The sequence below is a fragment of the Balearica regulorum genome, chromosome 13 (assembly GCF_011004875.1).
Source record: "Balearica regulorum gibbericeps isolate bBalReg1 chromosome 13, bBalReg1.pri, whole genome shotgun sequence".
Taxonomy (NCBI): Eukaryota; Metazoa; Chordata; class Aves; order Gruiformes; family Gruidae; genus Balearica; species Balearica regulorum.
In genome coordinates, this window is record NC_046196.1 from 19,280,190 (window position 1) to 19,298,966 (window position 18,777).

At 39.4% G+C, this 18,777-nt stretch overlaps 1 protein-coding gene across 1 annotated transcript in view; it reads left to right on the forward strand.

Annotated features, from left to right (window-relative positions):
• Positions 1-1,800, forward strand: part of MMP2 (matrix metallopeptidase 2) — a 35,381-nt gene extending 33,581 nt beyond the window's left edge. Inside the window, exon 13 of the mRNA XM_010298904.2 lies at positions 783-1,800. Within this exon, the coding sequence (XP_010297206.2) occupies positions 783-886 (104 nt within the window). The 3' untranslated portion in view covers positions 887-1,800. The remainder of the gene's footprint in view (positions 1-782) is intronic.
• Positions 1,801-18,777: the final 16,977 nt, after the last annotated feature.

Sequence of the window (18,777 nt, forward strand, 5' to 3'; positions counted from 1 at the left end):
TGATGCAGCCATTTTTATGTCCAGATGCCCCTGAGGCTCAGATCTGGGTTCATGTTGGTTTTCCAGTTTGGGCCTGGAGAAAATTAGCTCTGTGGAGAATTCTCTTTCTATTGTAGTTTGAGACAGAGACTAAAGCAACTCCTGCCACCCAATGCCTGATGCACAGGGTGTCCTAACAGCAGAAGATACGACTGGGCCAGTCCCTATGGCTTGGAAATTTCCCAACTTCTTGACAGCTCCATAGGTTCCTCAGTACCAGTGTGCAGCCACAGCATTGTTTCAGCATCATTCTGTTTTAGCATAGCCAGGGCTTGAGTATGATAATCTCCTTGATCACAGGCACAAATGGGTTGTATTTTGCCCCCCCACCACCCTTTTTTTTTTTTAACCTCCTATCAGCTGCAGCAGAGAGCCTGGCCCACAGTTTTAAGTGGCCTCATATTTTGCACAGATATGCATAAATATCTGGAAGCACCACTGATATCACGAGTCTCGACTCGATTACATTTTCAACATCTATTTTGCCAGCAAATATTTCTTCCCAGAAAATTCTGGCTCACAAAACAGTAACCTGACTTCAGGCTCCATTTAACAAGACCTCTCTACTCCAGGATGGGAATTTTCATGTACTTTTAAAACAAAATCTTTTTTATTGTGTATAAATATTTTGGGAAATAAATCTTCCAGTGCATTAAGCTTCATGAAATCAAACAGAAAAAAAAGCTTTGATCATCAATTATGTGCTCCATAATCTGAGCATGCTTTTTTATTTACCGTCACAGGATACACCTACTTTTTCAAAGATCAGTACTATCTACAAATGGAAGACAAGAGTTTGAAGATTGTTAAAATTGGCAAGATAAATTCTGACTGGTTGGGTTGCTGAATTGTATGAGATATTAATAACCAAATATTTACTTTTTCGTTATATGCCTTATCTGTAATTAGAAATAGATCTGAATGCTAATTACTGGACCAGTCTGGTACTGGCACCAAAACATAAAGTACCAGTACTGTACACATCAGATAATTTAAAAGTGTTTGCCTCCTCAGTATACAAAAGATGTTTACGTATATATTCTGGTACAATTTTTCAGTTTTCATGCTAGTCATAGTAATGCTAGTAACAGAACATCCATCATTCTTTATTCCCCTGGTGCTTAAATGAAGCAGTGAAACCATTGGAGACAGGATGACGCCCCTGTGTTATACACATCCCAAATAGGCTCAAAAGAGATGTACCAGCAGTGCACTTTGATTTTTATTTTTTTTTAAATACAATTCTGTTATAAATAGATGGTTTGTCTTGATGTTTTTCACCCTTTTGCGAGTTTGATCATTGCTTCCATTTATTTACATAATAATACAGAAAGACTGTCAAAGGCACAGGTTGCCTCAGGATTTGATTTGTGTTGATGCATGATGGAATCATGGCAAGAAACTGTGTTAAAGTATTGTTTTAAAGTACTTTTTATTTTAATACCTTAGTTAAATTTAGCAATTTGCTTCATGCACTTTGTTACTACTATATAACTTGTTTATATGGATGGAATGACTCAGATTTTTGAAGTCAATGCGTTATACATAAAAGTCAAGTATCATTGTTTAACTTGGGTTTTTTCTGTTCTTTGTAATATTGGGGGTTTGTTTGGTTAGGTTTTTTTGCTTATGCATTGGGCAACAGAAAATGTTCTTTTCACAATCTGTTGGAATGTTTCTCATTAAAAAAAAATAAAAGAGAAAAGAATGTCCCATACATGAAGTGCCAATGATACAAATAAAATCAAACTACACTGTCAACACTTCTCAAGGCCAGGCTTCCTTGTATCATTTGAAATTAGAAACTCAGTAGCATGTTACAGTGAAATACCTGTCAAAGGAAATACAATACTACCCCAGTATATAACTGCATACTGGATTTATTTAGAAACTTAGGTTACTTTTTCTGCTAGTTCTAAGATTTAACTACAGCAATTTACATTAAAGAGATGATATGGTCCCATGGCTCCATGAAGCCCACTGCCTTCTCAGAAGAGTTTACATGCCTGTCTATTATCCACACTCTTTCTCCTTACCCACGCTCTTTCTCCATACCATCAGGCTACCTCACCACACCCCAGACAGAAAAAGTCAGCATAGACACAGTGGTATACGTATCCTATAGGGAATGTAAGCTTGAGAAACAGATGCGTAAAACCTTACCCCTGCCCACAATATCAGACACCATTTGGCCAAGGATCTTATCCAGCTTTGTGAACATGAAACGCTTTGTGAGACTCCGTGGACTGCATCATGCAAGTGGTCGACTCAGATCCTTCTCAACACATCTCTCACATTGAGCCCGTGATTCATAAAACTGGCTAGTAACCAACGATCAATTGCTTTCTTCTCATGTCCTCTACAACTTCATGTTTACACTCAGTGCTTTCCTGTTCTAAGCAGAGAGTTTTTACTACGGTACTCTGAAAAGATACTGCTTCTAAAGTGGCTGCATTTGCCAAATCACCTTTCCATTGCACACTACCCAGACATAACTCCTACTTTGGGAAGCTTTTGATTACCACAGACAATTCTCACCTGGATGAACCAGCACTATTTTCACCTATGCCAAAAGAAAAGATGGCCATCTCCTTCTGAGCATCCTCATTCTCTTCAGAAATCATTAATCGCCTTCGCAATTAGTCCTGCACCAGAGTCAACAAAATAAGGCACAAAACAAAGTAGCTGTAATTGCAAAATGTTAATGTTCCAGTTTTTACAGACACCTGGCAATCTTCTCGGGATGACAGGATTTGTTGAGCCATTGCAGGGATGTATGGTCTGTCCTGACCATAAACATCTTCCTATACTAGTGTTGAAAATATTCTGTAGCTTTAATGACTGCCAGAAGGTCCTTTAGAGTGTTGCAATAATTTGTCCCTAGAGAATTTAAGTTCTTACTGTTTTAAGCATTCTCAATAACCATCCCCTCAAGATTTTTATGTTCTTGTGTCAATACTGCCCTAAACTGCATGCTCGAGCACCTGTATTTAATATGAAGAAGGGTTTTGAAACATAGATATACTAGAGGAGCCTTTTCAGCTCTGAACTTGCTAAATCACTTTTCTACTGATAACTGAAATAGTTTCCTTTTTGTCTGCAACTTACATATATCTTTTTCAACACTGGCAAATCTACCAGTTTACCTTCTGTAATAACAACACCATAATCCTACAAAGCTCTGCACATCTGGTGGGTTTGAGGAGTTCTGCTCAGCTTCTTGTTTTGTTCTTGCCTGTGTAAATCCATCCTCCAATCACTACATCACTGGCAGAAAAACATTTGCCAGGTTATCACCTACATATATCAGATGAGCTGGAGGAGTATACTGACCCTTCTCATTAACCTATCACATTTGACCTGTGAAATGCCAAAAGTCACAAAATGTGTCCTGAAAAAGTCTTTGGGTGTAATTCCACTTGCTGTCTGCCACTTAAAACCTCACTGTTGGAACCCAGAAACAATGTGCTCCGTCTCCAGGATATCGCCTAGTTATGATAACGGAGAAAAAATTTCAAAGTTACTTTAATGCCTTTTCAGCAGTTAGGGATGCTTTCCTTTTTCCTATGAGTTTCCCAAACTCAAAAATTTGTACATTTCCTCAGTGATTTTGTACCTCTTCTCTCCTGTTTGTAACGAAAGTCCTTGCACGAGCAGCATTGGAGCTCTGCCTGTACCTGGCCATGTCCCATGCTGCTTGGTCCCACTGACTTGCTCCCCTGTTTGACTTTGGACATGCCCCAACATTATGGACTTTTCTGGTGATTCCTGGACCCTTGGCTGAGCTGGATTACCCTCCCCAGGCCTGCTCTTTTCACCTTTCTTGGGCACCGTGAGACTGAGCCCTTGTCAGTAAAGCCACTGCACTTGCCTTTCCTGCCCTCAAAATGTTTCTTCTATGAGATTTTCAGAACTGAATCAAGACTTTTACCTACCATCTTTACAGGGAAGAAACAAAGGCCAAAAGCATAAGTGTTTATCTCAAAGCCATATAAAACCCAGCACAAAACTCTATCAAACCCTTACCTAACTTGTTCTACTTCTACAGTTTTATTAAATTGAAGTCAGGTTCACTTAGGACTTTTTGGTGTCAGGGTAGAGTTGCACACATGCTGCACAGGGGCTTGTTGCAACATGGATAGAGCTTAGACGCTCTTGCTCCTTGAGCTAAAGGAAATTTTCTGTCAGTTATGAGCAGGACAGGCTGCATGCACCCAGCAGGGCAGTTCCAATCCGATGGAGCAAAGGGCAGCGGTTTAGTAACCGCTCTGTCACAATACATAAATGGCAGCCAAGGCTATAATGAAATGCCACAGTTTAAGTACTTAATAGACATAGCAGCCTGATCTGTGAATCATGCTTAACAGCATGTATCTCACTAACACTCTGTATTTGTTAAAAAATACATTTTCTTCCTGCTATTTTGTCATGATTTTACAAAGCAGTAGTTAACCATAAATTTAAGCAATTGACTGTAACTATGCTGTTCTTTAAATCGGGAGCAAGTAGGTCCTTTGGGCCCATTTTGGACAGATTATTTCTATTTGCGAACCCAGATGTGCATGTTTTTAGCAGCAGAGACTAGGTGAATGAACATTCTTCTGCTTTTGGAAGAGATGAATCCAACAAATGAGCAGCCATTGGGCTCTGTGGGATTGCTACAAATGCAGACATTTATATTTGCAAGAGGAAACAGTCTGTTGCAGGATGGTTATGTAAAACACTCATAAGTACTAAGGTATTTCAACGTAGGGAACTGTCGTAAGGACAAAAATATACAACCGGAACAAACTCCCCAAACTAACAACAAAACCAACAACTCTGAGAATCCATCAGAGAAGTAGCACAGTCAGGCTGAACTGGAGGTGTCTCAAAAGCTGCCAGCAAGGTTTCTGCATACTGAGCCTGTCAGAGTCACGTGCTATTACTTTGAACGCATCTCCTTCTGACATTGCCTTTTAAAACAGAACTGAGAGCAAAATGGCATCTTAGGGTAAATTGTCCACTTCTGAGATTTGCACTTGCACACAAACAGCCATGACTTCACACACAACTAGCCAGGAAGCTGGGTACATGGCTTCCCCCCACCCTGACTACAGAAATAAACGGGCTCAAATTTTCCAGGTGTATGATACTCAGTATAAACAAGACAATTTAACAACACTCATTCTCATAATTTTTTATAAGATCTCTAATTAGTCTTTTCTTAATTGAGACACATATCAAGACACCCTGTTGTTATCTTAGAACTCTTCAATCTAATGGAGAAAGATAAGACATAGAATCATAGAATCATTTTGGTTGGAAAAGACCTTTAAGATCATCAAGTCCAACTGTTAACCTAGCACTGTCAAGTCCAACCACTAAACCATGGCCCTAAGCACCATATCTACACGTGTTTTAAATACCTCCAGGGATAATGACATGAACCATTGCCTAGAACATAACAGAATCTGAAAAAATGCACACTTTATTAGTGGTAAAGGCAATAAACCTGTGTACCAGGCTACCAAAAGAAATGGGAGGGTGGGTGGGGTGCTTTTGTTTTGCGGGGTGGGGGGTGCGCGGGGTGGGGTTACGTCTTCGGATTAAGACTTTCTGCCTTTTTGGAGAATATCTTTCTCTCAGACATATCATTTCTGGTGTTAATACAGCATATTTGGGAAAAAAATCCTGGCCTGGACCAAGTGGGGTTTGGATTAAGTAAACCAATGGCCTCTTCTAGCCTTTGACTGCCTTAGGCTATGAAATTAATTTATATAATTTTAAGAAGTATATACAATAGCATATACAATAATATATACAGCAGTTGAGGGTTTAAATGATATATTAAATATATGCTTACATGTGTACATGCATATACACACACAAATAAATAGCTCATGGCTATATTAAAATATCTTATTTAATATTAAAGATTTCTTATGACTGTTAGAACAGCTGTAGTAGCTAAACAAGTGACGATTCAACACATCATAGCAGCTTCTACCAACACTACCAGGTTGGTCAGCCTAACCAACGCTGGGAGGACTGTATCCACGCTGTCTGCTGATGCAGTCTCTGGATCAGTCTTTCACCTCTTTTTACAAATCTGCAAACTCCTGGTACACTTCTAAAGTTCAGCTTCAGCCAGCTTCACCACATGCATGCTCAGACAGCCAGACAACCAACAAGCCACTATGAGAAAGGGAGATAAGAATAAAAGGCCTCTGCATTTCCCTTGCCAACCCTGCTGCAGACTCTCTGCAGAGTCACCCTCAGAGCGTGACAAAACAGAAAACTGTTGAGTTTTCAGCTGTTACTGCCCAGTACTTTCCTCTGGGACTTCTCAGAAATATTCCTGAGTGACTAACTTGCTTTGCTGTTAAGAATTTGCTAGCATTGCCAAAATAAACTTAAAATTGTAAGAGCATAATTGTTTTAATTTACATTAGCCTGGAGCTTGGCAGTCTGTGTCTGGAGTTATTTTGAGGTGATCTCCCCTTCTTAAAAGACAGGAATCCACAATATTAAGCTATCCAAGTGGGCTTGTTTTTTGGGTCTCTGACCACTCCTTTAACCTTGGACCGCTTTATTCTGTCTTCCCCATGGCCATTACAACAGCCATAATACTGCTGCCAAAAAGGCTGAAGCTAGAAAGCAGTTTCGCATTCTGCAGTTGGACGCCAGGCAATGACGAAGACCCAGCACCTCCACTGCATAAAGTTTCTAATCACCACCACTCAAGGAATTAGGAAATTCAGCTGCAGGTCTCCCATCCAGTGTCACACCACACAGTTAGTTAAGCCACGGACATTATTTCTTCTGTGGTTATACTTATAATAGACAATTCTGGCCGTAGTCTCTCTCCATTGCTCTCCTTTTCAAGTCCTTTAATTTGACTTACGCAGAATCCCACCACAGTAGAGTTCACTGCTACAGGACGGCAGCTGAGTATCGTATTAGGCAAACCAAGTTGAAGCAATTTACTGAGAGGCAAGTCTTGCATGCAAAAAGAAGGCAATCAGTCTGCTTTCTCTCTGTGGTCAATGCGCTAACTGTTGAACCTAGTCCTCTAAAGAGAGAGAGTGATTTCTCACTATTTGAAGGCTTGGCAAGGCTCATTAAATTCTTGCATTTTCATGCTTTCCTTGTCTATTAAGAAACATGTACTTTTCAAGGCCACTGACAATTCTCTTGTTCAACAGCTCAAAAGTATGAAGTAGGAGGACTTTTTCTGTTGTTTCCCAGGTGGTCAAAGAGGCTCCTATTTATGTCCTTTAAAATCCTCATTTGTAGGACTTTGTGGGATTCTTTATGAATAATGCCTTTCATCCGTTCTTCCTACATAGTACTGCTTAGCACTCAGTCCTCTATCTCTTGTCATGTATCACTGATTATGTGTGTACAATTATGGCTTGATTCTATGCTCAAATAGGTAAATTCCAGTTCCTCTCACGTTCAGGCAATATTTTTGAATCTAGGAACATCCTGAAGCTAAAAGGGAATAAGTTTCCAACCCAAAAAGTAGGGCACCTACCTAACAGATCTTCAGCTTTCAGGTTTTGCTTTGGCTTTTGCTTCAAGCAAGTCCTTTGAGGAAATGCATAATATATCAAAGCACTGGTTGCCTTTACAGATTTTGTTTTGGTTTCACTGAGCTTTTATCACCTCTTTACTCTTTTGTTCTTTCAGCTTTGTTTCTTACATAAACAACTAGACACTGAGACAAAAAAAAAAAAAAAAATTGGCAGGGAGGAGTTAGCCATTACCTGGAAATCATCAGTTCAAACCCACTCTAGGAAACAAGACCATGTCACCTTCAGATATTTTTGTCTAAACACACGCTTTATTTTTGCATGCAAATTCTGCACTATGGACAGAAATATTGGGAAATATCAGACTGCAGAAGTTGTAAGCAGATTCTGTGCTTGATTTGCTGTATTTTTTAAAATAGAGCTTTACCATTTAAATCATAACATCCCCTTGGCTGTTAATATGTCTGCTACACAGACTCTTCTTTTCTACTTTTGATTTTGAGTTCAGAATAAGGGAGTTTCATCTATATGTATTTGAGCCAGAGAGGCCTCATAAGAATTTTAATGCCAACTATTTTATGATATATATATCCTAATAAATACGTGTAGATATTTATGTCTATTTATATTTGCATAAAATACTGTATACCTGCATTAAGCAAAGGTTCACAGTTGACATTTGCTATGCAATGCACGGCAAACTGACAGCAAGACATGTCCCTATGTCAGAGGTCCTAAGGCCTAAAATAAACAAGACAAAAAGGGTGGTAGAAACTGCAGAAATGAGGTAGAATAGGGTGAGATATTTACTCTATCTAGATCTCACAGAAAATCCGTTACAGGCATAGGAAATCAATAGCACATCAGGATTTAGGTCATACTTTCTAAAATATTTAGGAGCCAAAAAATTGCAGATGAGCCTAAATTAGACCAAGGTAACCATCTCCTTCTTAACCCCATAAAGCATTTTTAGGAAGGCCCAGCAAGTGTCTAGTCACATCATTTGGCCATGTTGTGTTTGGCAAGTTTTATACATAATCACACGCACTGAGGTTGCGTTAATCTGAAGACTTCAAAATAAGGTTACTTTAAATCCTTTTAAAAATTATTTTCTCTTCAGGGTAAATTGATGCTTATTGCAATAGGATCATGCTCTCAGCAAGTACTCTTCACTTTGACTACTATAAACACAGCCCATCTTGCCATCTGGCAAACTTGCTTTTCTGAAAGATTACCAAGCATTTAATTTTAAAAAAATTAGCAAATTTAAGCCGTAAAAATTTACAAAATCCTTATATGAATCTGCAAACAAATGAAGTTGTTAAAGAAGTGACAACTCCAGAGCTTCACATTTCTTATTCAGGATTTGAATCTATATTTCTTCTTCACACAGGAATCCCCACTGACTTATATGGGTAAGAATGTAGTAAAGAGCTGATTCACCATTCCCAATATTTTGGGTCAAGGTGCGCACACTTCCAAACACAAATGACAACACTAGGCATAAGCAGATTTTAGCAGGGAAATTAAGAAGAAAATCTCAAATGTAAAGCAGTATGAACATTTAATCATAAGCCCCTTATCTGGTATCTCTCAATCATCGATGTAACTATGCACTTGTACACCAACTCAATTTGAAAGACACTCGCAGATGGCATTCTTACCAGGTTACCTTCAGTACAATAAATACAATTGATTTTTCCACTGCGTTAGCAATTCTTCACATTAAATTACTGAAAGCCACACTCACCAATACATCCAGAAAGCTATTACATATGGATTGCTTATAATACTATGAGATCTTTAGTCCTCCCATCTACTGCAGTAGATTTTAGCCTGTGGAAAGCTTTCAGCATGCTAGAGCTAATAATCAAACCATGCAACAGCACTTCATCAGTTTTCACAAGATATTACTACAGGAAACGCAACTAGACAGGCAGAGTAAAACTGTACAGGCAAACTCTTGTCCAGACAAAGTGGGAAGCTTGCCTCGCCAATCTGACATCCCATTGTGGTCTCGTCTATACCATTATTTTTCCACGTACTAGCTCCTTACTTGACACCCTCACTAAGGCAGCAGTAGGAGAAGTTCTGGGCACAAGTTTTTACAAATGTGCAGTACTAACCTCCCACAACATAAAATAAACATTATTTTCCCCTCACTGAGGCCAAGTTTTCCACCGAGACAGGTCCCTGCATTTAGGACTGTATGTCAGAAGTCCAGGGTTTTTGGGGTTTTTTTGGGGGGTGGGGGGGTGGATACAACACAGAAGAAAAGAAAAAACACCACAGGCTGCAAAGGTGGCCCAGAAAACTGGCCAAGGAAGCCTCCGTAGGCTGATGATGCCAACAGCTTGAGCACTGTGGGTTCCCCAGGCTGCACGTGGGCAAGGATCTTGTCTTGGTACCTTTGATGCTTTCACAGAAAATGAAAACCTTTTTTGATAACAGGACTCCCTACACTTGTTCCCAACCCTGCCTCAGCGAAAAACGGCTCTGTGCCACCATCCTTCCAAGCCACACAGATGTCTGCAAGCATGCCCAGAGTTACGGTACACCTAGTACCCGAGACTGCCTTGGTCCAGCCATGGCCTCCACAACTAGACTATGTTGACTGGGGGGAACCACACAATGGACAACCTCAAGAAAGAAAAGCTGTGTAACCAATTCTGCCGCTGGACCATCATCAGCAAAGCACCTTGAACACCAGCTGAGCATGACTGCTGACTGATACTGCACAATTAACTTTCCCAATGAAGAGCATTTCTCCTCTGACCTTCTTGGAAATCTTAGATATAGGAACATCCCAGCTTCCTTTGCACGAGTGCGACAAAATACACTGGAGAGACAGTGCTAAATAAAAACTATTTGCACCCACTAAATGAGTTCAGAGAACTTATTTGTACTAATTGACAGAATGTGTGACTCCAGCATTTAAGCCTGGATTCAATTAGGGGGAAAATCCCATAACTAGATTCAGGAATGTGAAAAGTTCCCGAAAACACAGGAAAGAATACTCCTAAAATTGAAAGCTGTGTGGATTCTGAAACCTCACAGGGCCTCAGTGCGTGAAAAATGAAAATATTTCTTTTTAAATCATTCTAGTCCTTGAAAAGGTGTGCTCCATAAATGCTAGCCATGCAAAACTGGATGTGGTCTCTGAAAAATAAAACTAACACTAACATAATAATAAATATTTCTAAAATATATTATGTTTTTAGGGCACACTGGCAGCTTTTAGTGTTCCTGAGAAAATTGTGTCTTCAAAGCTTGCTACACACAAGCAGTGAAGACCTGAATTCATGGGGAATTTTTCTTTTATGAAGTTGAAGTGGTCTTGAGTCAAAGGAACACATTCTTTCTCACCTTTTTAAACTTTACAGGTAAACACCAAACCTAATGCACCTTCCTCATTTCTCTTCGGAATCTTTCATTCCTCCTCATTAGTATTTCACTCACTACTGGCAAAGGAACCTGAAGGGCTTAAGAACACACATGTTACAACATCCATTTAGGTGCTCATTTTTGAAATTAACTTCAGCTTTTTTCATGTGTTGGCCCTAGTTTCTCTACTTAAAAAATTAAAGATAATGATTCAAACTTTGTCCGTAAGTGCACCATGAATCCTAACTAAATACTTTGCTATGTAAGTGCAAAGATCTCTCGAAGCCATAAAAGAATCCAGACTCCCAGCCCCATATCCCTCCCTCAGCACAATACAGCCCCACAGGAGAACCACCTTCCCACATTTCCTAATCAAAATTTTATGAGAAAAGAGGCCCTCCTGGGTTTCACACTCATTGTAGGAATACATTCTAGTTTTTCAAAAGTGAAAAATCACCCAAAATGGACCAATGGGAACTGCATTTTTCAGGTATATCTGTTTTCAGGTATATCTGGAATGGTGTGATTAGCAAACTATTCAGAATTTCTATTCCATTTTCTCATTGAGGAGATCCATGGATAAAATTAACTGCAGCAGGCAAAGAAGTACCTCCTAGAAACAAAGTCGCTGTTTTAATACCTGTATCTTAATAGAAGATGTAGTAGTTCCCTTGCTTGCTAATGCTAAAATTCTTAAGAATCATATTTAAATAACAGAGTATGACCTGAATAACTGTGGCATGAGCTGAGCTGCTGTAGACACCACATGGCACACTGTGAAAATGCCAAAGGAGCCTCTGCAGAAATTAAGGTGGAAATAATATAGCTCAAGTTCATGAGAGTTATACAGTCCGACTTTCTCCTAAGTTTGGAACCAGGCTGCATCCTCACTAGACCCCTACATACAATCCCAAGGTAGGCAGCTTATTCAGAAGTGCATTTATGAAATGTGGATGCAAACTTGAAGTGTTCTTGAAGTTTAAGGAGAACAAAGCCTGTGCAGTGCCAAGAAGTGGCTTTATAATAATTGATGGGTTTAGAGCAAACTGAGGGAGAGTTATTGCAGTTGACACAGCATTGCTTCTAGTTTGATTTTATTTCCAGAGTCAGCAAACAGGCTGTCATACACAAACATTTGAAAGGAAAGAGCGATTCTGAAATACTTCACTTTAGGTGAGGTTTTCAGATAAACTAGGCTATTGAGTCCAGTAACCGGACAAACAATGCCACTTACAGGCCAAAATGAATCACTGCACCAGCCACCCTACCAAGCTCCTTCCGTGAGAACTAATGAAAAGCGCCTTCATCAAGCCCAAACCCACTCCTCCCCCACAGCAAAACCACGGCCCCAGAACAAGCCTGTGTACCAAAGGCAGCACAGAAAATAGCTGGATTCCCTCAGTCCTCGATGCAGAGCAAGAGACTGCCAAGCAGGAGGCTTGCAGGATTTTGTTCTCTTTGTGTCAGTTATTTTGGGGTAATACCAAGCTATTCAGGAATATTAAAGGGTATTTAAACATCAAAAGGAAATCATATTTTGTTGGGAGTAAGTGTAAAAATGCATTTACAAAGACATTTCTTCAGAGGGAGAACTGTTGTCCTACTATCTTCCCTGACTCTTGTATATTGATACTCTGCTATACACACTCCATACATACTTAGGGGAAGCTTTTTCCTTGAGTTTGCCTGTCCCTCCCTCCCCTCCATGTCCCTCAGGCTTTGCATTTTAGTGACCATCCCTTCAAGCTGAAGGAGAAAAGTCATCCAAAGCCGCAGGGCCTTCAGCCAGGTGAGGGTGGAGAGCGACTGTGAGGGGTTCGAGGCATTTCCTCATTGTAGGAGGTAAGTCCCCCACAGCACTTCCTGCCAGTCTGAAGAGCAAAGATCATCTTTATAGCAGCACAGTGTGCTGCCAGTAAACCTCTGCTCTGGCCCACGTCTCAGCAGTATCTCAGCCATGCAATATTTATATTCCAACCCATTATCTGTATCTTTTTTCCAGACGTGCACATTGTTAAATTCTTTGTTCTTTAAACTGATACCACTTGAATGCAATTTTAACTGGTCACCTTATTGCAATTCTCTAGTATAATTCAACACATGAAACTGTTTATTTAACTCTAGAATTCCCTTTGCAAATTCATTATTTTAGAGATTTTGGCATGTGACTAGTATGACAACTTCTCAGCCCAGAGAATGGGAAATTATGCAGACCTTGCCTCTAGAAATAAAAGGTATGGCACAACTGTGGCATCACAGTGAAAATACAGTCTGACATATCTTTGTACGCTTGAGATACAGTGAGAAATCCTGCTAATTATGAGCAATGATTGCTGCACACTCGCACCCCTAACACACGTTTTTGGGGAACAGCAGACGAAGAAGGGCAGTGCAATCCAGTCTCAGGTTAACAATGGCAGAGCTACCAGCCAGTAACTTCACAGGATTAACAAAAACATATAGAGGCCATAAGTGAAGATGACCATAGGAAAAGAGCAAGGGAAGTGCTACAATAACTGGATACTTGTGGTTCATCTCCACAGACATTATGGCTCTGTTTCACCCTTAGGAAGCCAGCACTGGTCTCATCTCCCCCATGTCATCCCACGCTGTACATCACTCAGCACTCACTGTTGGATCCTGAGGGGCAACAACATAAAGCTATGCTTCAAGCCTAGAAATTGTTCTTGTTGACCGAACAGCTTTCATAGCTGCTACCACACTTAGGCAGACACCAAAGCTTCAAGCATCAGGGAAATATTAACAAAGTATTGAGAGTATAAAATAAATATTCAAGCAGCTCAAAACTCTGAGATGAACTACCTTGTCATTAGAGGGGCAAAGCAGAGGTCTTCCTTCTGCTATTATTTGCAAGGGGGTGAGGAGGAATCACTGGAAGAGGAATAATCATAGACAAGGTAACAGATAAATTATTAGTATAGACAGAACTACTGAATTCCATTCCAGCACTTGGGTATGTTTCACACAACTATGGAGAGTTATCAGGATATAAAATCAATTCAAAACATAGACCATGCTCCTGGCAGGCTCTTTACTGCAGCAGATGTTTGTCAATAAACAGAAATTTAACTGTGCCTCGATGGCATTTCATTATCTGGAGCTGAAGAATACCACTAAATACTTCACATTTATATAGATTAATCTATTCTCCCTTACTGTCAAATATCCATCATGATCTAATCTATATTGGCAAGACCTCTCCATTTCCCTGATGGGATAGGTGCATACTATTAACATGACCAGCTACTGGTGGCTAGTCACAAACACTTTTAGTTTATCAAAATGCAAGATTCTCTTGTTTATTAGGGGGAAAAAACCACTGACTTAGAATTAAACACAACAGCATTGCACTACGGATAAAGGAGGAATGTTCTTTTCTTCCTTCCTATTTGCACAGTACTTTAAAATAACTCAGTCGTCATGCTGACTTTGGGGAAGGGGGAGTTAAAGTGAAGGCTCCCTCCTCCCCACCCCCCCCCACCCCCCCGCAAAGTGCTTTAGAACAGTAGATATCCATTTCAACATAAATATGGTGCATAAAATTCAGATTGTGCATATGCTCAATATTGCTTTTGTGTCTTTTACTCTTGAAGGAACGTTGTGATAATTTAGCCTGATCTCCTGAAATGTCCTGTCAAATTTCAGCCACTGATTACTACATCTATCGCAGTCACTTTTAGATAGGCAACAACCCTTGATTTAAAGGCTATAAACAACAGAAAATTTACCGCATCCAATGACTGTCTTTTTAAGTAGTTCTGTTTCCACAATGCCATGAATGACAACTTATTTTTCATCCACCATGAAGGATATGAGGAAACCACAGGACATGACTGGGTTCCAAATCATGCTGTTTATGAACTATGTGCAAACACACAAACTCTGGTAGATGAGTGTCTATCCTGTATCAGACCTTCAGAGCCCAAGAATTATGCTGTTTATACATACGCACAAGAATTTCATATCCAATATAGAATATGCTTTCAACGAATTTGTCCATAACGCTCTTTACTCTTCAAGATTATTGACTGCAGATATGTTTCTGAAAATGTGCTTCACGTTAGTTCATTGATGGCAACTTTGTTTTGTAATATTCAGTAACTCAGGCTAACCCTGGCACCTTAAGCAGAAGCTACAACTACTTAGTCTTCCTAGAACCAAAGCATTCAACAAGGTTAACTTCACATTTTCAGAAGCTAAATCAGAATAAATTACATAATGCATCTATTAATTTTTTTTTTTTTTTTTTTTTAAAGTGTTTCCACCATATTACTGTGTCGCTCTTTTCAGGCAAAGAGACGTATGAGGTCTGGACTTGTCAACCTCCAGTGAGACTCAGAGTCAAGGAACTGATTCCTCATTAGAGGAAGAAGTAAAAAAGCTCTTGCTTTCATCAACTTGCAGTATTGCATGTGTTCGACAGGTAGTGGAATAAATAACTTCCAAACAGACTGTCAATTACTCCATATTAATCCCTGTTCATTTTATCAGTTACATCATTTGCCTGCAGCAAAACCTACTTCTAACCTTTCCAAGGCTTCTGACGCAAAGCAATACAATGAATGAGAAATAACACAGCTTACATACAAATTGATTTACACTTTTTTTTCTTAGAATTATTTAGGAAGTCAGCAGCATTTTCTTCCCAAAGTTTCTACACCAGATTCATTCTAAAAAACAACAAAAAGCTGTTTTCATTAAGTATATTACAGCCAAGCAACAGAGACAGACAAGCAATTTCCTGAAGAGCTGAGCACAAATACAAATACAGTCTACTGGCATGGGTTTCGTCAGTCTAAATATTTTCAATCAAAGCAGCTCTGTATGCAATTAAAAATAAAATCAGAATAAATCTAAATATTTTAACATCAGGCAACATCCACTTAAAAAAAAAATTAAAAAAAAATTTAAAATCACATATTCTTAAAAGTCAACTGGATAGGAACAGAAAACCACAAAGAAAAACTCATTGACATTCAGACAACGGGATTGTGTTTCCCAACATACATATTTTTTGTAATCAAAACCTTTTAGCCTTGAATCTCTATACCAAGGAGTAGTTCAAGAGCTTTAAGTAGTAACAACAACACTCCCTACATCAAGGCACATTATAAACATGAACTAATTAATCCATGGGGCACTTCTGGGAACTGGGGAGTTTGCTGTGGAGCTGGGGAGCGTGAGCTGCCACAGGCAGAGGCACCAGATCCAGAACACCACCTTCTCTGAAGAACTGCAGAGCAACCACAGGCATCTGCTAATTCCTCCCCCCTTGAAGACTTGTATGGTGAGCAACAGGCAGGGCAGGGTAGAAACCATGACTGTACTCCTCATAATTATGGAGCTTCTTAATTTTGGTGCAATTATGGGCAGCTAGTGGTAGACTACTAGTGCTAGCCCAAAAGCCAGCAGCTTTCCAATCCAGCAGCACTGAAGAATCCAGCTGGTGTCATGGCTCTTCCTCTGCAGAATGCGTACGAACAACAGAATACAGTCCCCCTTTCAGAAGATCGGAGTACTCAGCATTCCGAGTTATTGATAGAAATTGCACAATTTTTTATTGGACTTCTCTCCAGAAAACATGATAGGAACTTCTGCACCTGTGGAAGTATGTTCTAGCTTATTACATAAGACATTCCCAAATGGATAAGGCAATCAACCCAGCATGCAACAGCATGGCCCAAAATAGCAATTAGCTTTTTCTTTATTTCAAAGACTTCAACCTATGATGTACCAAGGATCTGCTCAGTGGCATTTGATTAGACCACTGTGTCACAGGACATTGGTAATTCTTCAAATTGTTTTTTCTCTTTAATGAAGCACAAGCTGGAATGCTGTTGCACAACTGTGCATGCTAAAATCCCTGGCCTTTTATCTCAAAGTTCCTTAAACATGTTTATTGTCCCCTCAGAAGCATTTAAACTCAGTCACAAACTTTGTGCTCAACCATACTATGAGATAACCTCTTCATTTTAAGCTACCAAGCATATTCAGAGGTCTTGACATGCAACTCATCTTACTCATGCACAGACAGAACATTTACTTTGAGATAGAGAATAGGAAGACAAAATCTCAAAAAATAACCAAAGAATTGTCCAATGTTTCCATTCCTCCTCATTAAGCTACTTTCCTCTATGACATTATCTCCAAGGCAGATGTGCCTTAGGTCTGTGTAAAAGCAAGCAATTTTGCTTTCATGGATAAGCATTGTGATTGCCAGTTTTAGCCACAGTGAAACAGATCTCCTAAACCAGCTTGAGAACCAACCCAATCTCACCAAATAAACCACCAGCAAACTTAAGAATACTGCAATCTAGCCTTTTTCTAGTCCGTGCAAAACTAAGCAATCACCACAGCACTCAGTATAATACAGGTAGCAATATTATACTACTCCCTTTCCTCTTTGGAAATAAGGAGGTGAAAAAGAGAAAGCTCTGTGTGAGAGAGAACAGTTGTCTCAGCTGAGAAGCTACACAAAAGCTCTCAGATGTTATGTGGAGCAGAGTAGTACAAAAGCAACAGCAGAATATAAAACTCAAGTGGAGGCTCTGCCTTTCATTCTGAAAATGTTATTCAAGTGATATTTCTGCAAAGGATAGAGTCACAAACTTAGGTCTGTTACACTCTATCCTTTTCACTTGTCTTCTGCCTTGGTTCCTAAACTGGCCCTCCAGAGGTGCAAATGAAACATGTTGACATGACCACCAATGAAAACCAGTTATATTTGCAAACGTTTGTAAAAACAATTCCAGATACATTTTCAAACTTTCAAGGCTCTAAGCCTGATTTCTTGGGAAACTAAAAGTGGTGCCTTTTAAAATTACCAAGTAGAAGACTTCAGACAAGGAGAACGCTGGCCTTGAATTGACGAAAGGTAGTCCTTTGACACCAGAGACAGCTAGCACTGAAACACAACTGCCAGCAAAGCATTAACACCTCCAGCATCCAATTTTAATGCATTAATGGTTACACTGTCCCTTGCCAACCTCTAAGCAGCATTCTAAGTGATACTTCAGGGTAAAGTAAGTGGATGAAAACACCATCAAGAAGTGAATAGAAAGCATTCTTACAGAAAAACTTAAATGCTTTCTACTAAGGAGTGATAAGCACTCAGAAATAAATCTTGTGCCATACCATATCTGCTAAGAGTGAAGCTATAAAATCTGGAGCAAGACATAAAACAAGGAAGAGACAAAATAAGCTTATTAGCGCCCTTTTGAAGGTTTTAACTTCCTCTCTTCTCTCTTATATTCAAAACTTCAACGTACATAAAAACATTATGAAAATCAGTTCTCTCAGGCATTCTTGTTCTATGGCCACAAATGGCAATCCAACAAGCACAGGGAGAGGTTTCAGAGATTTTATTCCATATCTCCCAGCCTAAACTGTGTTTTAGCCTGCTTGTAGGATTTACCACTCTGGTAAGAATACATTTTTTAAAGAAAAGGCAAACACTGCTATTTACATAGAAAACACATTTCCTTGCCTTCTGAAACACAAGCTCTTAAGAAAAGTGTTTATTGAAATTTAAGTATAATAAAGCAGTGGTTCAGTAGATTTCAGATATTCATGGCAGCACATTTTCCTTCAGACGTTCTTTGTTTTGCTTTATCATTCTTGACATTTCATATAGCACGTTATGAGCTTTTGCAGAGGAACAGCACTTTTACCAGAGCAGCAAATTGCAGGGGTGGGAGAGGTTGATGCTAAACATTATTAAAAGGTCTTCCTTTCCAAAATAAGAAATGAATGCAAAGGCATAAAATCATCTGGAAGCACAAATCCATTAGAAAAACATCAGAAATAAATGAGGGAT